This window comes from Pongo abelii, chromosome 7 (genome assembly GCF_028885655.2).
Source record: "Pongo abelii isolate AG06213 chromosome 7, NHGRI_mPonAbe1-v2.0_pri, whole genome shotgun sequence".
NCBI classification, from domain to species: domain Eukaryota; kingdom Metazoa; phylum Chordata; class Mammalia; order Primates; family Hominidae; genus Pongo; species Pongo abelii.
In genome coordinates, this window is record NC_071992.2 from 150,971,503 (window position 1) to 150,996,656 (window position 25,154).

Genomic DNA, 25,154 nt, shown 5'->3' on the forward strand with positions numbered 1-25,154 from the left:
CCACAGAACTACCAAACACTGCAGGTCAGAGTTAACACCACTGCAGTAGTGAAAATGGATTATAACTGCGTTTGCATAGATTTCCAAAGAACACACCAGAAACAGATTACATGCACTCCCTCTTACAGGAATCTCCACTGAGTCTTCTTGAACATAACAATAATGAAGTTAGGTTTGCTGTGCTCAACATAAGAAAACAATACACTTACAGATAGTAAACCTGCTCTTTGCTAAGAGGAGGGCTCCTGGTGGGCTGCAGTGAACCTCTGCTGTGATCCTTCAGCATCCTCCAGGGCCTGGCTCACTGCATCTGGTGAGTGTGAAGAATCCCATGAGCCTTGGGACCATGCTTGGTTATCCTGGGCTGAGCACCTCCTTTCTAAAGCACTTACACATGTTTTATCTTGTATTAACCTCAAGAGGCCTCTGGCAACTGTGAGAGGAGGGAAGAACTGAGAACTCAAAGGCACAGAATGGAGTGAAGGACCAGGCACGGCCCAGAAACAGAGGATCTGTTGAACGCTCTGCCCTTGTGGCTCCAAGCCCTTGAAGGAGCTCAGAGTCCTACCTCCACCTGGAAGTTGGCCATGATAAATCTATCATATTAAATTTCTGCAGAACCTATTCATTTGCTCATTTGTTCATTCATCAAATATTTATTAAGCACTGCATAGGTGCTGGGAGTAGGACAAAAACTAAACAAAGAGCTTCAAAGAATTTACATTCTAGCATTATGAACAAGTAAATACATAGCCCATTGATGCTGTTAAACACATAAAAATAAGGCATTTGAGCCAAGACCTGAAGGAGGTGAGAGAAGCCCCATGTGGCTACCTGGGAGAAAAGCAGAGTGAGAAGTGGGAAGAGCAGGTGCAACCAAGCACAGAGATGGAGTGGGACATGCCACGTCTGCAATGGAGGGTGGAGGGCAAGGCGGTGAGGGAACCAGAGGCCAGGCAGAGCAGGTGCTTGTGGCCACCTGTAGGATTTCGTCTTTAACTCTGAGTGTGACCAGAAGCCACTAAAGTGACAAACATACATGGGGTTCACTATACTATTTTCTCTACTTCTGGGTTCTCTGATAACCAGTGTTTCCCAAAGTCTGTTTCACAAAATGTAAGTGCTGGCAGGCACTTTGGGAAAAATAGGAGGAGAGGGACTTCTCCAGCCAAATGAGATTGAAAATCACTGCATACTGTGTCGCTACCACCTAACAGCTACCGACATCCCAGGGAACTAGTGTTCTAGAGAGCACACCGTGGAAAACACTGACTTACGGCCTCTTCCAGGGAGGGTCTATCTTGTCTCCTAGGTAAGCTGAGCTTCCTGAGGACAGAAGCCATGTCTTCTGCTACTGCTGGGTTCCACCACAGCCAGTGGAGCACTGGGCACTAGAGACTCAGAACGGAACATGCGAAAACAAAAGCTTGATTGGCTGACTACTGGACTCACCTCGCTACTTCATGTTAACTGTGCCCACGAGAAACTTCTTTTCCACTCGGAGGAATTCCATCACATTGAATCTCTGAACCCCAAGGCCCACTATCTACCCAGGGTCACCCAGTAAAGCTTGTGACTCTTCCAGAATGTTCTGGACGATGACACAGGCTGACAGACAGAAATGTTTCATAGAAATACGAGTTCAGACCAGGTGCGGTGGCTCATGTCTGTAATCCCAGCATTTTGGGAGGCCGAAGCAGGCGGATCACAAGGTCAGGAGATCGAGACCATCCTGGCAAACACAGTAAAACCCTGTTTCTACTAAAAATACAAAAAATTAGCCGGGTGTGGGGGCGGGCACCTGTAGTCCCAGCTATTCGGGAGGCTGAGGCAGGAGAATGGCATGAACCTAGGAGGCGGAGCTTGCAGTGAGCTGAGATCACGCCACTGCATTCCAGCCTGGGCGACAGAGCGAGACTCCATCTCAAAAAAAAAAAAAATAATAAGAAATACGAGTTCATCCCCAGAGGCTGCTCAGTGCCTGAGAGTCATTGCAGCAGAGCCACATGAATGCTTCCCACCCCACAGCAAGAAGAATACTGATCACCAGGCCAATGGCCAAAGATCTGCACCCCTAGACTGGGCAGTGGGCAACTCGAAAAAAATGCATATTCATAACAAAGGACCAAGACTGCAAATTACAAGATACATGGTGGTGCTCATAAGGAAAATTTCTAAAGAACATTTGCACCTAGAATGCTCACCTTCTTCTCCAGCCTGAGCTCAGTGGGAATGTGAACCACGTGTACACAGGACAATGTGGGGGACCAGTGCACTCCACCTGACCCAAACATACACACCCAGACTCCCGTGACCCACAGACAGTCACAGGAGACAAGCAAGGGGAAAGAAACACAGAGGCAGAAGCCAAGAGACATCAAGAGACACACGCCCGAAAGGAAGAGGCCCTCGGACCAAGGAGCAAAGGGGAAGCAGATTTTCATGGGCTCATGTTAGCATGTAAAGAAGTTTGTACTAAAGATTTCAAAGTAATGTTGATGTTTACGGGATCTCAGGTGAATGAGAACATCACTCCCTTCTCCTTTTCCCAGTGGCCAAGTATAATTCAAGCAGATTTGGTAGGTCACACTCTGGTCTGTAAACCAAGTCTTCAATCCAAGTCTTCCTGAAAGCGGAGAGGCTCAAGGCCGAGTCCACCAGGCACCATCCATGCTGGGAGAGAAAAATCTTTTAATATATTTTTTGCTTTATCTCTTCAGGATTTATAAACCTGAGAACATGAGGCTGGGACTTATGTTCCATCCAGGGTTGGTCACAACGGAAAAAAAAAACAAAACAAAACAGCACAGGGTAAAGATCCAGAGAGAAAATGCCAGGTCTTCATATCATTTAACAAGCACAAAGCTATCTTGGTTTTAAAATAAGGCCAGAGACAAATTAAGCAATTTAAGAGAATAAATGTTTTAAAACCGTGGCATACCACAAGTTCAAAAATGGCTTGTGTTGAGGCAATTATCTCATCACAATAAATAACAGTACATCAATCCACACTAATTGCCTTTTGTGCAAGCTTAGAAGACTCTTTAGCGTTCTCTGATTATTGATTTTTTTGTAATCGTTTGTGTCAAAAATGCACTATTTCCAGAGAATATACTGCACACTCTTAGACAGGATTTTAATTTAACATAAAACAATCCAATTTCCTTTTTTTTCCAGAGGTGCTTTAAACATCTAAAATAGAATGAAGCTGAAGATGGCACTAAGAGGTTTTTAGTAGAGACTTTGCATTTCAAACCAATTTAATAAATGGCCCCTGTTACCATCACCACATGGTCCTGCCACGCATCCCGCTCCCAACCCCACCCGCCACATTCAAAATTAACAAGAAAACCATGTGTAATCTCAGATTCCTCATCTTCTTGCAAATTCAGAACTGAAAAGCAAGACAAACACCACCAACAGAAACTCTATGCTTTACTTCTTTCCCTCTGCCCCTTGGTTCAGTAATTTCCACTGAACCTGGAAAATGTTCTGGCTGCTAACTTTACACTCCATCAGCATTTTGTTTGAAGATTTTGCTTGAGTCTTGATAGCTAAATATACAGCTGCAGGCTTAAATAGGCAAAGCAGTGAGGGGAAAAAGGACAAAGGGGTAAATAAGTTCCTCTGCTTCACTTAAAAATGAGAAAGCGTGTACTAACGCACATAGAATAGTTTTCACTACAGAGACATGGATCAAAATCCCAACTCTAGCTCATAGAAATTGTGTTACTCCTGAGCACATTACTAAACTAGACTGTGGGCCTCAGTGTCCTCATCCATAAAACGGAGATGTTAATTACCTAGCTGGTAGAGTTTTTCAGGGCAAAATAAGGTAATACACAGAAAACATCTGCATAATGCCAAACACATGGCTATTACAAAGAAACCAGCCCACCCGTCTTATTCATTCTAATGCTAGATATTTAAACATTCAACCTTGTGGTGGAAGTTTCTTGTGGAAAGATGAAACCGTCTTCTAGGTAACAGGAGGAGTTGTAGTATAAATAAAACTGCAATGCCATAAGCAATGCCAGATGACTCAGCATTCTGAGGGGGTACTGAGACTCTCAGGCGATTACTTTGAACTATTTATAAATGTGTGGCTTCCAAACAATCTGCTTATTTGAGATCATTTTATTGCTTTCACTTCCTTGCTAACAAAGTTTAGATTGGAAACTAGGAGCAAATTACACAGCCACATCCTCGGCTGACCTCATCCAAACATCACCTTTGTTCAACTGAGCACCCAAGCCCCTTATACATTCTAGGTTCTCAGATGCCTCGTGTATTTTGTATATACAACCATTTCCCTTTCACACCGACACATTATAAAGGCCTTCAGGACCTATTTCATCATCAGGAATGCAAAAAGAGGTTACACTAATTCCCTTTGACTTGTGGGTATCAGTCAGTCAGAGAGCTTTCTGGTTGCTACAGGTTTTTTAAGCTACAGGTTTTACACAACAGGATAATATATTAATCCAATTAAAACATAATTTTTAAAAACTGATAAAGTTGGAATAATTAGTTTGCTGGTTTTCTGGGTTCCCACAGCACCTTGTACATAACTTTTTGTAGCACTTAACATATTTGCTGTTACTTTTGATGTCTATTTGGCTCTCCCCAGAATTGTAACCCTGGCAGACCAGAGGCCTGGCTTCATCCTGAAATCCTCTGCCCCTGTCATGGTGCCTGACACAGAAGTACCTGGTATCCAGAAAAAAAAAAAGTGTTGAATACATAAGTAAACATTTCATATGCTTTGCATCAAAAAACCAAATGAATAGTTAGTACTTTATTTGTACTTATGTTTTTTTCTTAAAATTCTGAATGTCAAATCGTGGTATCATGTATTCTATATGGCATTCTCAGGAAAAGTTTCTCAATGATAATGAAATCAGTGATTGAGATCTCCCTTGCCTCTCACTAGTTCTATGCAAATACTTTTAGTTATGCAGATTTTAGGCTGACAACAGGCAATAGATTTCTCCGGCTTCATGGTGCACATTTTTGAAGATTCAATTGCATTTAGAGATACATCAAACATAAACTTTAAATAGTGTCTTCTCCAGATGATGGCGTGGATGGTTTCCCTTGTGAAAGAGCATACTCATCTATACCAAAAGGCTGTCGGCTACAGAAGAGAAGGCCAGTCTCACCTTCTGGAGGTCAGGGACAGAGGAGTGATCTGAGCTATTTGTCAAACAGCAGAGAGGGTTATTCCATTTCAGAAGCAAAAGTGTCTAAAGTAAGAAGGAAGGGTCAGCATGAAGTCATACTGAAAAATCTCCAAAATGCACAAATCTCAAAAACCATGGATTTCAGACCTGAATTCCTTTTTTGTGGACTTGCACATTCACACACCAAATTTTGACATGCTTTCCATAAATCAGGAAAAGCTCTTGGTGCACTTGGAGCTTAACAGAGGAATGAGCCAAAGGGCAAACTTTCTCCAGTGCTGGGGCCTTGTGGCATGTCCTGTGCAATGCAAAAAATGGGTGAGAGGTAGTGAAGAGGAAAGAATGGCACGGCAAGGGCCGGGCAAGGGCCGGGCAAGGCCCTTCTGCAGGAGAATCACACTTTTTGAAGGCAGAGGCAGCAGGTCCAGCAGTGAAGGGCAGGGCCACTGAGGAGAGAGACATTCGCTGTTAGAAGGAGGCCATTTACTAAGAACTCCACGTGGGAGACGTACCTGGCAAAAGCTTTTCGGCTGGTGTGGTGGCTCACGCCTGTAGTCCCAACACTTTGGGAGGCCGAGGCAGGTGGATCAAGAGTTAGGAGTTCAAGATGAGCCTGGCCAAGATGGTGAAACCCCATTTCTACTAACAACACAAAAATTAGCCGGGCGCGGTGGCAGCCACCTGTAATCCCAGCTACTCAGGAGGCTGAGGCAGAAGAATCGCTTGAACCTGGGCGGCAGAGGTTTCAGTGAGCTGAGATCACACCACTGCACTACAGCCTGGGCGACAGAGTGAGACTCTGTCTCAGTGACATATTTATGTGTCACTGGTACATCATGAAAGAATGTGCCACATTAGTGGAATTAAGTGAATATGACTCTGTGAACAAACAGGCACCAAGAATCTTAAACAAAGTCATGAAAGAAAGGAAGATTATAGAGTCAGGACAGTCCTGTGATGAAAAAAGAAAGAAACCAGGATGGAGTCTCTACAGAACTAACACTTGAGAACAACATGACAAGCCCTCTTTACTTACTTCCTGACTAATCACAATGTGTATAGTGGCAAGAAGAGGTACTTCTTTTATCTCTGTGCTACAGGTAAGCTGCAGAGGGGAGACTGCTTGCCCAAGGCCACCCAGGCAATAAGTGGGAAGCCAGGATTCTATGATAGTCTGACCATAGAGCCACAATCTCTAATGTCAAAAAAGGAAGGTCTTGTGCTGTAGGATACAGGCCTTCCATCAAACCTGCACACTGTTGTTTCTCCCATGGGGACAGTCCCAAGGGTCCATGAATCTCCAAGTCTTTCCTGAACTACCCACGGGTAATGCTGCATTGGTAATACCCTTGCATGACAGCTGGCAGAGGACTCTCTCCTCGTGACTCTGCACCCACCCAGATTACTCACATCAGCCACAGCCTGCTGTCTCAGTCACCCTCCTCGCTCCTTACTCCCAGCTTCAAGCTCTGTGTATGTTGGAGCAGGGGCAATAGGTACATCTGAAAGGCACCCACATTGTGCAGACACTGACAGGCACTGTCAGAATCACAGGGGTGGAGTATTCCTGCTTCCAGCTAGGATGCAGAAAACCACAAGAGACCACTGATCTCAAACTAACAACTTGACAGATCTATCAGATTGCCGAGGATACAAAGAAAACTAAGTGAACTAATTTAGAAAAAGACAAGAGGTGGATAGGTCGCTATGCTAGAGACCAAGGTATCCACCAGTTCCTTTTCTCCTACTTTTATCTCCAGCATAGTGACCCATCAACCTCTTCCCTGTGAAATGGAGAATTCTTAACCAAGGGCAAGAGGGTTGGGGGCTGAAGCTGGGGCCAGACATGAAAGAGGAGAGGAAATCCACCCCTTACAAAGTACACAAGGCCTTCATCAAGTGCACCGCCAACTCTCCGAAGAGTTCCCCGGGCAGGGCAAGGCAGGAGAGAGATGCCTAATAAACAGAAAGCCCGGGGTGGAGCTGGAGAGAGACAGAAACTCTGCAGCATCCCGAAATGCTGGTAGCTGACCTACAAAGCTGGTAGAGAGCCTGTATGATTGAGAAGGCCAGTGCTGGGCTGTAAAACACAACGTGATTTCTGGAATCTCACTGGTGCTCAGATGCTCAACCTTGCTGAAAGCAAAGTCCTGATCCTCTTTTCAGAATATCTGAAGATAGTGAAAACCAACTCTAGAGCTGTTCAGAGCCCAGACCCAGACCCAGCTCGACTACAAATGAGATTTATTCATTCTTGAGTTGGCGGTTGCCAAGACCACCCTCAGGTTCAATGACTCACTGAGAAGACTTGCAAGACTCAGCATATAGTTATGCTCATGGCTATAATTCATTATAGTAAAAGAATACAAAGCAAAATCAGCAAAGGGAAGAGGCACAGGGGGTGAAGGTTAGGGGAAACCAGGTGCAAGTTGCCAAGGGTCTTCTCCAAGTGGAGCCACACAGCACATGCTTATCTTCCCAGCAAGGAACTGTGACAATACTTATGAAATGCTATCAACCAGAGATGCTCGTTAGAGACTTAGTGACCAGAAACTTTAGTGATGGCTGATCATGTAAGTACCCTCTGCCTAGCATGTACCAAAATTCCATACTCCCAGAAAAAAGGCAAGTATTCAGCATAAATCACATTGTTTGTATAAATGCTTTAGAAAGTGTAAGCTCCTCTTAACAGTGAGGTGCTACGAACTGTCTTGGAAGTCCATGTTCTCAGATGCCAGCCCAAGCTTGTAAGCAGGTCTTTCAAAGGAGAGCAGCCAAGCCTGCTATATTAACTCCTTTCTGCACAATTCCCCACACTAACAACATATACTTTCCCAAGGCCAACTATTGTTTACCTCAGTCTACTGTTTTTTCACATATAATGTCTGGCATTCAATTAAAACATTATGAGGCATGCAAAGAAACAAGAAAAGATGACCTCAAATCAGGAAGAAAAACATCTTTGCAGCCCTGCAGGGAAAAAAAGAAAAAGAAAAAAAAAGTCAATAGAAACTGATGTGCAGGTGCCCCAGATATTAAAATTATTAAACAAAAACATCGAAGTAACTAGAACAAATACGTTAAAAGCTCTAGGAAAAAAAAAAAACGTGTGAACAGATGATAAAATGCAACAGAGAAACAAAAACTACAAAAAAAAATGCTACAAGGGAGGCTGAGGCAGGAGGATCATTTGAGCTCAGGAGCTCAAGCAAGATACAAAAAGAAGGAAGGCGGGAAGGAGGGAAGGAGGGAGGGAGGGAGGGAAGGAGGGAAGGCGGGAGGGAGGGAGGGAAGGCGGGAAGGTGGGAGGGAGGGAGGGAAGGAGGGAAGGCGGGAGGGAGGGAGGGAAGGAGGGAAGGCGGGAGGGAGGGAGGGAGGGAAGCAAGGAAGGAAGCAAGGAAGGAAGGTAGGAAGGAAGGAAGGAAGGAAGGAAGGAAGGAAGGGAAAAAGAAAAGGAAAATAAAAAGAAAAGAACCAAATGAAGATCCTAGAAATTTTATTAAAACATCACATTTGTTGGTCTTAATAGCAGATGTAATATATCCTAAGAAAGGGTAAGTGCACTTGAAGAAAGGCAAATAGAAATCATACAAACTATACAAACTGAAACATAAAAAGAAGAATTAAAGGGAGAGAGAGAGAGATCACCTGAATGTGAGGTGCTATTAGTGCCTCACATATATGTATTAATATATATGTGTTAATATATGTGGTATTGAAGTCCTAGAGGGAAAGGAGAGAACAAATGAAGCAGAAGGAATAAAGAGATAATGGTTGAGAATAGCCCAAAACTGATGAAGGATATCAACCCACAGAAGTTCAACAAACCCCAAGTAAGGTAAATATAAAGGAAAACCACACCTAGACTTGCTGATGTTAATATAATGAAAACCAAAAAAAAGAGGAAAATCTTAAAGCCGGCTAGAAGAAAAAGACTCATTACACATAGAGAAACAATGATAAGGGTTAGAAACAAGAAAGGATGAAAAGGGATGGAACATTTTTAGAGTGATGTCCCCCTAGAAGTCTATGGCTATCAAAATATTTTTCAAAAATGAAGTCCACATACAGACATTCTCAAACAGACAAAAATCGAGAGAATTCAATTCTAGCATACCAGCACACAAGAAATGCTAAAAGAAGTTCTCCAAGCTAAAGAAAAATGTATCAAATAGAAGCCCAGATCTGCGGGGAGAAAATGAAGAATACCAGAAAGGTGAATTATGCAGGTAAATGTATATTTACCCTTTTAAAAATATTTTAATCTTTTAATTAAATGCTTTTTCCATTTAAAATCTTTTTAAAATTTTAGTTTCATTATGTATTTTTAAAATATTTTATAAATATTTACTGATTACAGCAAAAAATAACACTATATTGAGGAGTTCATAACATGAACATGTGTGACAACAAGAGCACAAAGTGTAGGAGGAGAGTAAATGAATTACAGTGTTTTATGGTTCTTATATTGTTCATAAAAGAATATAATATTTGAAACTAGAATATGTTGTAATAAAGATAAGGTAAGGTCTACAGCGACCACTAAAACAAGAGGAACAGAAAAAAGTATGGTTAAAAGGTCAGCAAATCCCAACTGAGGGATACTCTATAAAATGATTGACCAGTACCCCTCAAAACTTCTAAGGTCATCAAAAACAGGGGAAGTCTGAGAAACTGTTAAATCCAAACAGATCCTAAAAAGGACATGAGAACTAAGGTACTGTGGTATCCTAATGGGATCCTGAAACAGGCAAAGGCCATTAGGTACAAACTAAGAAAATCTGAATAAAATACAGACTTTAGCTAATAATAATGTATTAATATTGATTCATTAGTTATAACAAATGTTCTGTATTGATATTAGATGGTAACAACAGGGGAAACTGGGTGTGGGGTATATAGAAACTCTCTGTACTATAGTCACATTTTTTTCTATAAATCTACAACTGTTCTAAAATAAAAACTCAATATAATAGATAAAATGGAATACTAAAAAATACTTGATTCACTCAAAAGAAGACAGAAAAGAAGGAAAGAGAAGCAAATAACTTATACAACAATAGAAAATAGATACCAAGATCATACTCTTAAGTTAAAAGTTGTTGATAATTACACTATATGTAAATGGACTATGCACTCCAATTAAAGGGCAGTGATTGTCACCCTGTTACACACAGGTACATAATCCACATACACACATGTAGGCACACACACAGACACAAACAAGAACTAGCTGTGTGCTGTTTACAGGAGAACATTTTAAGTAAAATATTTGAATAGGACCTTTCTTTGCAGAATTCAAAACCCAGTGCACTGTCTAGTAGATTATGGGCTGTGGGGCCCCTGCATCAGAACCTCACAGGAAAGTGTTCAAGTTAAGGATCCTAGGTTGGGCTCTAGGCTTACTGAAAGCATCTTCTGGGTTTAGAAACACAGTATGTGAACATTTATCAAGATCCCAAGGTAATTCTGATGTTGACTAAAGTTACAGAAAAGTCAATCTTGCAGGAAGGGTGGCAAGAGGCCAAAGCTTCTCCTTGTAAGAAGAAAGCCCCGTAACTCTCTTCATGAGAGAGCAAACCTGAGGTCCTCCCCAGCACCCCAGCACCTCCTCCCCAGGAATGGCTTGGCAGGGCTGATGGGCCAAGCCTTCCCAAAGCTGTGTGGAGACATTCCTTCTGGTCTGTTCCCTCAAAGCAACTCCTCTTTCAAAGCCTCTGAAATAATTATATCAGTGTTCATATTTTCTCAAATAAGAAGACAGAGGCTCAAAAAGGTAAAGGAATTCCCAAAGGTTAACTAATTAGTAAGCAGCAGCACCAACATTTTGGCCCCAATCTGCCTAACCCAACAATTCCAAACAACAAGAAAAAAGTAAAACAACATCAATATCTAAAAATTTATAAAAAATACAACACCTAGAAAAATATTTAGAGTGAGCTATTTTTAAATATAATGTAATCTCTCCAAAAAGTATACAAACCACGATCAGGCTGGGTTACATTCCTTGCTGTAGTTCTTTCGAGAACTAGAGTCATTTTCAGGAGATAGGGGAGGAAATAAGAGCCAACAATTTTTGATCACCTGCCTGGTACCACGTACCATACTTACTACTCATAAAAAATGGTATTGCTTTTAATATCTCCAACACCAGAAGACAAATATCACTATCAGCATTTTACAGATCATAAAATTTGTTAAATAACACAGCCTACAAGTGGCGCAACCAGAAATTGAAACTTCATCTGCCTGGTTCTAAATCCTGTGCTTTGCCATGAGACCTCATCACTCTCAGAGATTTTCAAATGCCAAACAGAATATCAATGAAATTCTAAAGGCAATCTTCACTATCTTCATAGGATGGTATCACGGATGAGAAACATGTTTCCATTCTGCTTTGACTTTAGATAGTTTCTAGGATAATATTCTTATTTACTATGTTGCTGTTTTTTACTTAAATTATTGAATAGGTAAAGCAATTAATTGACATGGTTAAAATATATATATAGGGAAAAGTCTCACTCTCAGCCCTGTCCCTCAGTATACCCAGTTCCAACCCTCACCCACCTGCAACAGGTTATGTTTCTTTGTTTATTTTGCATGTATTCTTGCAGAGGCTTGAAAGCAAATATAAGTAAATACAAATATGGTTTTGCCCTTTTTTAATCTTGCTTTTTGCCCTTCTTCATATATCTTAAATATCTTTCTATAGAAGTAGAGAGATCCCATATTCTTTCCTGTAGCCACAAAGCATCATTCTGTTGTTTGTGTGCCCCACTGCCTATTTAACCCTTACCCTAATTCACAGACATTTCAGTTGTTGCTAATGGATAACCCTGCACAGTAAGCATTTCATGCATCTGCAAGTATATCTGTAGGATAAAGTTTTACAAGTGGTGAGTCGAAGAACACATGCATTTGCAATTTTGACAGTCTGCCAAACTGACCTCCACAGGGTCAAAGGCACTAACACTCCCACCAGCAATGTGTGAGAATGGCTGTTCCTCATAGCCTCATCAATGGAGCATGCTTGCAAACTTCTGAATATTTACCAATCTGATAAGTGAAAAATGGTATCTTGGTGTAGTTTTACTATTTTTTTTTAACTATCTGTGAGGTTGGACAACTTACCATATACCCAAAGTTATTCCCTTCTCTGTGATCTGTTCTTTTTATATATCCTTTGCCTATTTTTCACCTGGATTACTGGTAGCAGTTTATTTTTAATATGAGATATTCATAAAAATAAGACAAATATTAAAGAGCTAATATCATATGAAAATAAAAATAATTCCAGCTGTCCAGTCAATATTTTTTTCTTGAATTTTGAAAATATTATCTTAAAATCCATTCTCAGCCTTTGATATTTAACAAGTATGCTAAGAGAAATCTAGCATAGTTTCCTAGAATGAATGGGCCACTCAATCAATCTACCAAACTATCTGGGGAGGAAGGCAGAGAGATTCAAGATCAGCTAAAATGGCAGATCTCACAAACCATTTTGGCATGGGGTTGTGATGTAAGCCCTAGCAAGACTTTCCTCTCATGTTCTTCTGTTTTTCTTCTCTCACTCTCTCTCTCTTTCCCTCCCTCTCTATCACTGACACCACCCATCCCAAACTCAATGTCTCTCATGACAGTGTTTTCACAGGTTGTATGAATCCCATGAACTCAACATATAATAACTTTCAAACTTAGTATAGAATAATATATATATAAGGTTAGCACAAAGAGGTATCCTCTTTAAATGAAAATGAGTGTCCCTTTTAAATGAAAAGATCAAATTTTATTTTAAAATAAACTCACTTTTGATTCACGTGCAAGCTCTGTCATTGAGAACATTTCTATCAACAGAGTTAGGGGTCCAAATGAGCCAAATGAGAGAGAACTCCACAAGGTGATTCCTGCCTCCTAACTACACTGCCTTACGTAATGATACATGGACTTATTTATTTGGAAGAAAGCAAAGAGTTGAATAGCTAGATGGAAGGATTTGGAAAAAAGCAAAGAGTTGAATAGCTAGATGGAAGGATTTGGAAGAAAGCAAAGAGTTGAATAGCTAGATGGAAGGATTTGGAAGAAAGCAAAGAGTTGTATAGCTAGATGTAAGGATTTGGAAGAAAGCAAAGAGTCGAATAGCTAGATGGAAGGAATAAGCCTATTTCTGTTTAGAGAGTCCTGGCTCAGCAACATTCGTCTTGTCTAAGTATCTTCTCTGGCACCTCTTTAAGGTTGAAAATATCAGTTCCACCCTAGGGAATGCATTTTAATTGCACCTGCAAGAAGAGAAAATAACATCTTTACTATTTGTGAATTCTCAGATGTTTGATGGGCTTCACCCAGCATTTTATAGCTGTTTAGATTTCAGGATGACATGGAAATGCTTTTGGCATAAAGATATCCAGTGTAGGGTTACTTACAACAACAGAAACTGGGAATGACCAAACTATTCACTTATGAAAGGAATAGTTACACTATGATAATCATCCTTAAGTAGCCATTAAAACTAGTTTATAAATACATTTTCATAAAATGGAAAACACCTACAAAATGCTGATTTAAAAGGCAATATTAAAAATTGAATATAAGTTCTCTGGCCCTGCCTTTCACTGGGAAGGTACCCTAACAGCAAACCATCAGGCCAGTCATCTAAGCCACGTTCTCCAATAGAGCTTTATCAGTGGTAAACTAGGCACCGATTTCCATCAAAAAAAAAAAATCTGCATTTATAATATAACCTCAACCATGTCTAAATATCAAAAAAATTCCATATGGAAGGGAATCAACAAGTACTTTCCAAATCTTATTTAGTGAACACATTAATTTTATTTTTAAAATAAATATACAAATAATATATACTTTTAAAAGGCAATACAGGAATTTGCCCTTATAGTATTTCCTGACACAAGTCCTATATTGTAAATTGTACATCTACATCTAGAAAAGCAAATTGATTTCATCTTGTAAGCCAATCACAATTGATTAGTAGCATCTGTGTGAGGATGTTGAGCTCTAATCTAAGATTAGTAAAAAAGCGAGACTTGATTTCTTAGTAATGTTTGCCATTGGTATATGTATGAATATTACATATTTTCTGATCTTGCTGAAAATGCTCTACCACAGAGTAGACGTAAAAGGAAGAAAAGTGGTGGAGTATGGTTGGCAGAATAATGGCCCTTAAAAAAGTCCATGTCCTAATCCCCGGAACCCGTAAATATGTTACCTTGCATGGCAAAAAGAAATTAAGACTGCAGGCGGTATTAAGGTTACTAATCATCTGAGCTTAAGATAAGGACATTCATTGTTGTGGGTTATCTCAGTGGGTTCAATGTAACCACCAGGGTCCTTAAAGGTAGAAGAGGAGGCAGAAGAGGAGAGTCAGAGAAGGAGACATGGTGAGAGATGCCATATTTCTGGCCGTGAAGATGAAGGGAGTGGCCATGAGCCAAGGAATATAGGTAGCCTCTAGAAGCCAGAAAGGCAAGGAAGTGGATTTTTTTTCCCAGAACCTCTAGGAAAAATGCAGCCCTGCCAACACCTTGATTTTATCTTAGTGAGATGTGTGACAGACTTCCAAACTACAGAAATGTAAGATAATCAATCTGAACTATTTTAAGCCACTAAATTGGTGGTAATCTGTTACAGGAGCAATAGGAAATTAACACAGAGAGTGGGAAGGGAAGACGACAGGGAGAGAGTGATTATCACTATTTGGATAAGGGGTTGGCATGAAGCAATTTCATTTTGCTTTGTCAGTCCCAATTAATTGAGAAACACTACCTAAATTGATATGCATTTGATGAATACCCTAAGTTGTGGGATGAGAGAAACTAAGGCTGGAATTACTGTTTCTCACTCAGGTCTGAATCTCATTCCCATCTATAGTACCACTCAATAGGGAGGGAGCCAAAATCCACAGGGAGCCCAAGGGAAACCAGCCATGACCCCAGGTCCAGCTCAGTGCAGCAGGTCCTGAGGCCCAGCACCAGACACCAACTATGTAATGGCAGAAGTTAATAATACATATGTGAGTGATTCCTTAACTGAAACCACCCCCAAATCCATTTCCTCTGCACATAAACCAGATCGTCCACAATCTTAAAAACAAAACAAAACAACAACAATAAAAACCAGTAAGGATTTCAGGGCAAAAAGGCTGTTTCAGCTAGGTCTGATTAGGGAAGGAAAATGTTTCACAGTGAAAACCAAGGAATGACTGAAAAGTCTAGCAGCAATGCTGCAAAAGCCAGGAAAATAATTAACCTCACTGGGTCTAATTTTCTCACCTCTAAAGTGAAATTTGCCTTAGCTCTCTATTCTCTAGCACAATAATTGCACTAGTCCCCCAAAGAAGTACACCTATATGCTGTGAAATGTGAAATAAAGCTCTTAATTTTAAATATGTACACAAATATGCATAACAGTAAAGACGCTTCTTGATTCAGACACTGCCACAATCCCACTAGGTGACATATGAGTCCTACCTAAGAAACTCACGGTCAGTACAGGTGGTTTTAAAAAGCAGCTATATAAGCAACACCTTTCAACATCCTTAGTTTCTCCAATTTCTCCCTTTCTGCCCCCAACAAGTAACTGAGAACATGTAGTGAGAAAAGCACAGGACTAGGAGTGAGAGGATGAAGTCCATGTTTTAGCTTCTTCACTTCCTGGATATTGAAGGCATACCAGCAGATCCCTCTGAGCCTCCCTCTGACACTCAATGTCTTCAACTACAAGAGGGGGAACCATGAAAATTCACCTCCCACGAGGCTGTTCTGAGCATAAAATAAACTTGCCAGTGGGGAAGGTCCTCGTCACCTCAAGAAGTGCTGAATGTAGGTGAGTCAATATCATCATGGTGACTGAAGTCAGTGGATATAGCCATGGCAGAAAAGACTGACAGGTTATCAGTTAGCTTCTCTGAGGTTTAGAATCTTCGTATTTCAAAGACGGAAGATAATATGTACCATGAAGGAGATTCTAGATGATGAACATGCAGTTCCTGGTACAGTGCCTGCACGCAATGGATGTTCAATAAACACAAGCTAGCAGTGTGCTAGTGTAGGGTCATCCAGCTCCCCAGTGCTTTCTTTCTGTGTCCTGACCAAAAATCAGGGTGCCTTGACTGTTCTGTGAGCCAGCCAGCTGCAGGATTTCCCATTAGGCTTGAACCAGAACTGAAGCCTCGAACATTCTCAGGCACCAATAAAAATATCTAGGTTGTTCATAGTGAAACCCCATCTCTACTAAAAATACAAAAATTAGCTGGGCATGGCAGCCGGCTACCTGAGACACCCTGTAGTCCCAGCCACTTGGGAGGCTGAAGCAGGGGGATCGCTTGAAACCAGGAGACAGAGGTTGAAGTGAGCCAAGATCGTGTCACTGCACTCCTGCCTGGGCAACAGAGGAGTGAGACTCCTTCTCAAAAAAAAAAAAAAAAAAAGAGTATCTAGATTGTTGCCCAAGACACCACTGAAAGAAACTAGCCTTGGCCCTGCCTAAGCCAAATTCCATTAACGCTCATACAACTCCACACCCTGGCCACCTCGCTGTGGACATATCCGAGTAGAACACCCCATGCCCTGTCCCCTTGCTGTCTGTGGCAAGGACTTAGTAATTGCTTTAAACAAATCATCCCAGTGTTTACTGCTTCTTTCTTTGGAATCCCAACAGGCCCTATATCAGGATGGTTTGGGGCACTGCCTGGAAGGAACTCCGCCGCCACCACTTGTGGGGTGATTCCAGCTGCAAGTCCAGTGGGACAAAACAGACGCTCTGCAGTCCCTCCCATGTTCTATGATTCTCTGGGATATAATGGTAGACACAATTTCAAAAACCATTTTAGAGCAACAAGTTTACAAATCTTGATGATTCCTTTCCATGTGTGCCATGTGTGCCATGTTGCTTTGCCAGCAACAGCAGTAATTTTAAGGGTCAAGTTTCCCCAAGTGCTGAGCAGAACTTTTTACTGAACACATTACTGGACCTAGTTATTGTTGTCAATAATTGCATCATAAGCAGTGGCTAAGCAAGCATTACCACCTACACTGAAGAAACACCAACTAGAGGCATTAAAAGAATACGAAGGGCCGCCATCTCCTGAACCTCTGCAACATGCTGGGCACTGTGGTGGACACTCCTGAATACAATCTCCCGTTTTTACAACTGCTTGCCGGGTGGGCTTCATCACACCTGCTTTATCAGGTGACTCACCTGCGGCAATCCAGGATCTGAAAGCAAAAATAAGTGTCCCTGACGCCTGCAAGCCTTCCTCTAAATCACTCCAGTGCTTTTATGCAAAGATTGTGCCTTTTCTTCTGTCTGCATCCTCTTACACATCTTTGACTTGGTTTCCAAATTACAGAGAAATGCTACGCTTCTGGAACGAGGGAGCACAAATAAGCTGCACTATGCCTCAGACTCCATGTGTACCAGCCAAGGGGGCCCCAAAGCGAAGGTAATACCAACAAATAATGAAAGAATGCTCTCTCCATCTTCACTTTGAAAAGCGACGCCTTTTCTGCCCGAACATCTGCCTCCTTCTCCAGAGCCCTCTTACCTTGAAGGAGACATGCTGTTCCATGTGCCGCAGCAGCTGTGGCTTCTGGGCCGCTGTGTAGTCACACACCGTGCACTTAAACTGCTTCCCTGGAAAGAAGCGGAGGACAAGGTGAGCGTCGCCAGGCCAACAGCTCCCACTGTGAATGAAGTGCCAGGCATGGAGCCAGGTACACAAAGGTGTTCCTTGCCATGTGAGGATCAGAATCTCAGAAGGGAACAGCAAAAAGGTACACAGGCACAATGCAGCATGCTCAGTCTTCAACAGGTGGGAGTGGAGAGGCGCTCCCCAGGGAGGGAGAGGCACAGCCAGCTCCACCTGGGGAGGCCCCATGAGCAATGACATTCGATCAGTCTCCTAAAGAAAGAGTAAGGGTGTGTCCAGCTGCCCAGAGAGAAGGGCATCGAGGAAGAGGGGCGTACACAGATGAGATTGCAGGGGAGTGGACCACAGGGTGCTCAGGAAAGTGGAGCAGCTGCATCTTCCTTCCTGGAGTGGAGCAGCTGCATCTTCCTTCCTGGAGTGTGAGGTCTGCAGAAAGTCAAGAGCTGAGCCGGAGAGGTTGCTGGCCCAGAATATCAAGGGTCTGGACCATCTCACAAGGACCTCAGACAGAACCTTGAAAGTCAGGTGAGTCTGCAGGATGATGGCCAGCAAAGTGCAGGATCTGCGTTGCAGAACTCCTAACTCTGGTTGGAGTGCCAAAGGCATTTTGGGGAGAATGCTAGAAAGAAAAGTAGGGAAATGTAAACCACTGGTCTTAAAAAGATTAAGGTTTTAGGCCGGGCGCGGTGGCTCGTGCACTTTGGGAGGCCGAGACGGGCAGATCACGAGGTCAGGAGATCGAGACCATCCTGGCTAACACACTGAAACCCCATCTCTACTAAAAATACAAAAAAAAAAAAAAAAAAAAAAAAAAAACAAATTAGCCGGGCATAGTGGCGGGCGCCTGTAGTCCCAGCTACTCGGGAGGCTGAGGCAGAATGGCGTGAACTCGGGAGGCGGAGCTTGCAGTGAGCCAAGATCATGCTACTGCACTCCAGCCTGGGCGACAGAGTGAGACACCATCTCAAAAAAAAAAAAAAAAAAAAAAAAAGATTAAGGTTTTAGCAATATTTAAACATTCAATAATGGGATATGTTAAAACAAATTAATAGATACATGAGGCACACTACATTTTGCCTCTGATTAGCATAAATAAAACCTCAACAAGCAATAATACAAACATGTATAACCAAATGTAAATGTGGCCTACTTCGTATAGCAGTAAAGAATTCAACAAGCAGCTTCTAATGGCGTAAACCTCCTCAGGGCATTACACCCACAGCCACTGTGGCTGAGTTCCCAGAAGTACTGGCTCCTCCTAGAGCGCTCTTGCACCTTTCCCTCTTAGACATTCCCCCTCCCCTCTATTCACTGCCAGCTCACCTGGAAACCTGTTCTCACTATGATGCCAAGCCAATGGCAGATTTTGGTCTGTATGTTACTGGATGACTCTACTGCATGTGACTCCATTAATAGTCCACACTTTGGAAATCTTCTGTTCCTTTGACTCTGCAACAATACCACCTCTCTGGGCCTCTCTATTCATTCTGAGTACCCCTGAGGCATTCTCTCTCATCAGGGCAGCTATCATTAGGCCCTGATGTTCCACAGTGTTCCAGTCCACACTCCTACTCTAACTCTACAAGCATCCTTGCATATAAATGACCCTAACTGACCCCTTCAGACTTTTGTAAACCTTTGATGCCAAAATCAGCATCTTCTACTCTGATCTCTTCTCTGAATCTGAGACTTGAGTATCCAACTGTCTGTTAGACCAGCCACTTAGCTGTCCCAAATGTCCTAAGCTGGACACATCTTCTTCACCAAATGGCTTCCACCTCCAGCCTTCCCAGTTTATCATCCATCTGATCACCTACATCAGATACCCAGTAGCCTTCCTCAAAATCTTTATGGCCCTAACTTACACTCACCTCATTTTTTCAGCACCTGATTTCATCTCCTAAATATTTCTCATGTCTGTCTATTTCTATTTCTAATACCTCCACACTGGTTTAGGTCCTCCTCATTTCTTTCTTAGACAACAGCAAAAGCCCCTAAGCTGGTTTCCTCGCCTTCATAAAACCCTACCATCCATCCATCCACCCATCCATCCATCCATCCATCATCCATCCATCCATCCATCCTCCATCCATCAACCACAATCCACCCATCTATCCACACATGCATCCTGATGCCTCATCTTCTATCCAGATGATCTACCGCATAAACCATCCCACAGTCTAGCCATCAGAACCAACCAATGGCCCCAGATTCAGAGCAAAGTTGACGTTCCAGAGCACAGCAGAGAAGGCCCTCCAGAATCAGAACCAACTCTCCCCAACCCACCCCACCCCTCTCTCTGACTTTCTCTTGTGCCTGCCCCTTCTGTATTTAGGCTCATAACACTGAACTCCTTGAGTTCTCCAAACTCTCTGCCTTGCCTTTGCAATCTCAGACCCCTGAGCCTTTGCTAACATTTTCCATGCCTGGAATGCACTGTCTCGCAGCATCTGGTCATTCTTCCTGTTAATTCAGAACTCAAATTGAACACTCCAGTAACTGGGCCAAGAGGCAGCCCTCCACAGGCCCCCTAGACACTGTCCACTTGCTTCAGTCTATGCCTCACCTCTACAGCCTTGTACAAGGCAGGGGCTGCCTTCAGCTGCCTATGGGCAGGGACCACATCTTACTCATCTTGGTACCCCAGCACATGAGTGCATACACAGACTGAATATATTCCATGCATTTCATTAAACTGAACTGAGTGAAAATTTTGTATATCTTATATGAACATCACTCTCAGTAACAGCAGCAAAAGGAAACAAATATTAATACCACAGTTGTATCTATTATTCCAGGTGAATGAACCCAAAATTCTAAATTTTATTAATTCTACAAGCCCAAAGTATAAGGAAACTTTTTCACTTGTAAGCCACACAAGTTACAATTAGAGAGCAATTAGAACTTAAAAAACATACAGTAACATCTTCTTTCAAACATAGAGCCACACATTTCTACACAGCTCCAGTCGAATCTCAGCTAAACACACTTCTCCACTGACACATGGCTCATGTGCATACAGCATCATTATGCTGGGTAGCCTGGGCAAAATCATGCTGTGTTCTTCACCACTAGAGTGGGGAAAGCAGAGCTGATGGAACCATTCTCTAAGTTGATAAATATTCTGTCATTCATTGTCAAATGCTTGGGTCAAAGAGTAACAGATTAGGAGCTAAAAAAAGAGCCCTAAAATGAATAAATGGAATTGCCTCATGTGAAATCAAGAGTCAGTCTTTTACGGATGTACTTCCAAGGCTCTGCAAGAGACAAGAAAAGAAGGCAGAAGCTAAAAGCCATCCCTTACTGAAGCATCAGAGCCTTGGCATTACCAATGTTTTCAGCAACCACTGCCAGCATCTATCAAACAGGCCTGGGAGGCCACCTGACATAATTGTTTGCTGCCTAATTAAAATAATGGGATGCAGATTCATGACTAATCATAAAATACTTTGAGACCATCAGATGGCTTTCTATCAAGAGACTTCTGAGACTTACAGGCAGAGTCAACTGCAAAACCTAGTATTTACTCGAGGTGAGATTGACCTCAGAGTGCTGGGAGATGCACATCGAATGGCTGTATGTGGATGCGAACCACCCAGAATCCCAGGGGAAGAAAAGAATGATTACAAAGAAAAGAGGTTGACTGTTAAAAAGTAATTCCTTTTCCTCAAAATATACCTGGCTAGGTCTACCCACCGGACTACTAGGCATCATGAGCTGCACTGGGGCATGACGTGTACAATCTTACCACGCACCAAAAACCCAGGAGGCAGGCAGTGTCACCCTTTCATGGATGAGGACCTGGGATCAAGACTCTGAGTAACTTGCCAGATCATGAAGTGGTAAGTGGCAGAGCCCAGATTTGGCCCCCAGTCTGTTGACCCCAACACCCCCATTCACAGCCACATAAGAATCTTTTCAGCTAATAAGGGTGTGATACAATTTCCCAAATGGAAGGAGGAATTTATAACAGCAATGGCATATCTGTGCCACTAACACATAAGGTGACTGCCCATCAGAAGGTGACTACCCATCAGAAAAGACTGCCCAAGAAGAGCCAGTTGCAGGGGAACTATGTTCGCTTTCTGGCCCTGTCCTGCTCACCCTGAGTGACCCTGGGTTCTTTCTTCTATGCTACTCAGAGGCCCCATTAGAAAAATGGGGAGGTAATCCCTGTCTGCTGTGAGGATGGGCTCAGGGACTGGGCCTGCAAGCATCTGAAAAGCAGCCCCCTGAAGGATGAGGCTGGGGGTGCATACAGGTGACCCCGCAGTGGACCTTTCAGCTGAGTGCAGTGCCCTCCAGACGGGCACCTCCCTGACACTCCCTGAGACAATCCAAATATTCAGTTCTAATTAAGCCAGCCTAAATCAATATACCTAAAACAAAAAGCATAAAAACAGAGCAAAGGAAAAGGTTTGTACAACTATATCAAAGTGTAAGTAAGCAGTTATAACAGCACAGTTTACAGAAAACCTCCTGCTCCTCTTCCCAGCACCCTATCTGGCCTCATCTCCACCCAGAGCAAAAGCCAGGAGCTTCACAGTGGCTGCAGGGCACAGGGGTGTATGGCTCCCTGTCACCTCTCGGAGCTCATGTACTGCCTTCACCTCTCTCCACTCCATAGACACAGTCCACACACCCACCTCCGGGCCTCTGCACCTGCTGTTCCCAGAGCCCAGGGTGTCCATCCCAGATATGCTGTGCTCTGCTGCCTCATCTCCCTCAAGTCTCTGTTCAAATGTCACCTTCACACAGAGCCCTTTCAGACCATTCTGTTTAAATTCACAGTCCCTGTGCCCCTTTACTGATTCATTTTTAGCATTTCTCAGCTTATATTTTCATACTGAAATGGAATCATTTCGTATTCATATTTTTATTTTCATCTCTCAATTTTCTTAATATTTTAGATGTCCTCATATTTCCATTGTAATATACCACACACTTTACTGATTTATAGTGTTTGTTATCCATCTCACTCATGAGAATTTTCGCCTCATGACAATGCAGATTTTGGGTTTGGGCTTTGGTTGCAATCACCGAAGCAGTGCACTGATTCACCTTTGGTTGGTCCATCTGGCACCCTTGCAGGTTGTGGGTACTTTGAGACAAGACTGCAATTTTCATGCCATGTCCTCAGTGCTTGGAGGTGAGAGCATCCTGGAGGTAAGGCTAGCAGTTAATTTACAGGAGCATCCCATTCAGAAGTCTGTTCAGCCACCCTTTCTCCCCTCCTCATAATCAACATGGTCACACAGGGCATCACAAGGGCCAGTGATATGTGGTCCCACCCACCATCTCCCCACCCAAAGTCATAGGAGATTGGACTACAGTGGGCAAGACTCTAGCTGAGCCAGGAATCGGAACTGTCCAGATATGAAGCTTGCAACTCAGGAGTGCATGGGAGTTGTGCTTTCACTCTGCGGGTGAAACAAGTAAGTAAGCCAATCTGCAGGGGGTGAGAGGAGAGCACAGCGAAGAGAGACAGAGACAGGACATCAGAATGAAGTAAGGAAGCAGAGAGGACCAAAGTTGGAGGATGAAGACAATCGCCTGGCTGGCTGTGTCCATTGACTCAACAAGCATTCACAGAGGGGGTCGCTGGGTGCCAGGACCATGCCTGACCCCAGGAGATGAGAGTGGACAAGACAGCAAAGGCCCTGCCTCTGGCAACTCATCACCTAAATGGACAACCAGCAAGTATTCCAACAAATAATTACCAGTTGCAACAGGCCACGAAGGACAAAGGTAAGGAGCCATGGCGGAGCATGAGGGAGTGTGGAAGGGGTGTGGCCATGCGGCCAGGCTGTCAGGGAAGACCTCTGTGAGGAAGTGATGTTACATTAAGATGGAAGGATGAGGAGGACCAGCCGCATGAGGAAGAGGTGAACACAGCACTGGGAAGAAGGAACTCAAACACAAAGGCCCTGAGTCTCTGTAAGATCCCAGGTAACTTTACCATAAATGCCCCGTGGCAACTTCTGTGACCTCAAATAAGTTTCTGTCAACTGCAACCAAAATGAGTTTCTGTCAGCTGCAACCAAGAGTCCAAGAAGTATAGCTGTTGAACAAACCAGTGAATGTATGACTATGAAACACCAAGACCCCAGAAACCAGGCAAAAATAGGGCTTGACCAAACAGTTTTCTCTAGAGAGGACAGAAAGAGACTTAATTAACTGAAAAAAGTCCAATGACAGCACACTCTCCTACTCAGCACTATGAACCAATGCTACAAATGCTTTATGACCATTAACTCATTTAACTGTCACAATACCTGTTTGATTTTATGAGCTATCATATAAATAAAAATAATTACATGGTGAGATTTGATACCCATTAAACTAAGAAACTAGACATTTTTAGTAACAAAGTGTTAAAAATGGAAGAGTTAAGCTGGGACACTTCCTTATTTCTGGTACAATTTTTTGGAAAGGAAGTCGGCAGTGCAATGCATAATTAAAACCACCAAAACAAAATAGCCATCCCGCTCCTGGAAATGTGTCCTAAGGAGTTAATTCAAAAGAAGAAAAAGTTTATATGCAAGAAAGAAGCCCCTGCCACATAAGTTAAAATAATGGGAGGAAAAATGAAAATAACACATTGTCCGGAAATAAGGGAATGGTTATACAACTCATGGATCACCTTAGTGCATCATACAACTCTTAAACTTGTTGTTAATGAACTGTACAGCAACGAAGAATTATTATAATATTGATTTCAAGGCTATAAGAATGATATCCTTTCATTACAACTATATAGCCATTCCATATGAGCATGAATAAATATTTTTAAACAATCATTTATTTGTTAGGTGATAGAATTGTGGTCATACTTGTAGGAAGCGGTTGGATTTTTATGAACATTGTTTTCGTGCTGTCTGCGCTCTAACAGAAAAGCATTTCAGATAATTAGCACCCATCTCTGAAAGGCTGAGATGTTTCACCCACTACTGCACACAAACCAGAAGACAGATCTTTCAACGCAGAGCCATAAAATGATACCAGTGGCTTCGGAACCTTAAAGTTCACTGTCTTTTAAAAAACAGCACCCCAGCCTTGACTGGCTGTGCACTGACTTACGGGTGCTCTTTCTGACCAAGCATCTTTCTCTTCTTCACAAAAAAGAGCCAGTGGCCTAATTGTGCAAATAATCTCAGGAATAGTCACTTCTTTTCCTCTGGGGCAGGATTTAATTTCTGTAAACAGTCAAATGTCATTCTGAGCCACGCCTTGTAAATAAGGACAAAGCAAAGCTGAGTCATACCACTTTTTGGAGAAACACTCTTGCAGAACACACACTCCAAGCT

General features: G+C 42.5%; 1 protein-coding gene across 4 annotated transcripts in view; it reads right to left on the minus strand.

Annotated features, from left to right (window-relative positions):
• The window catches only part of ZFAT (zinc finger and AT-hook domain containing), a 234,291-nt gene that overhangs the window by 68,684 nt on the left and 140,453 nt on the right, over window positions 1-25,154 (minus strand). For all 4 annotated transcript variants that reach the window (XM_054518860.2, XM_024251400.3, XM_024251401.3 and 1 more), the window contains one exon: window positions 17,743-17,831. In XM_054518860.2, coding sequence (XP_054374835.2) covers window positions 17,743-17,831 — 89 coding nt within the window. The remainder of the gene's footprint in view (window positions 1-17,742; window positions 17,832-25,154) is intronic.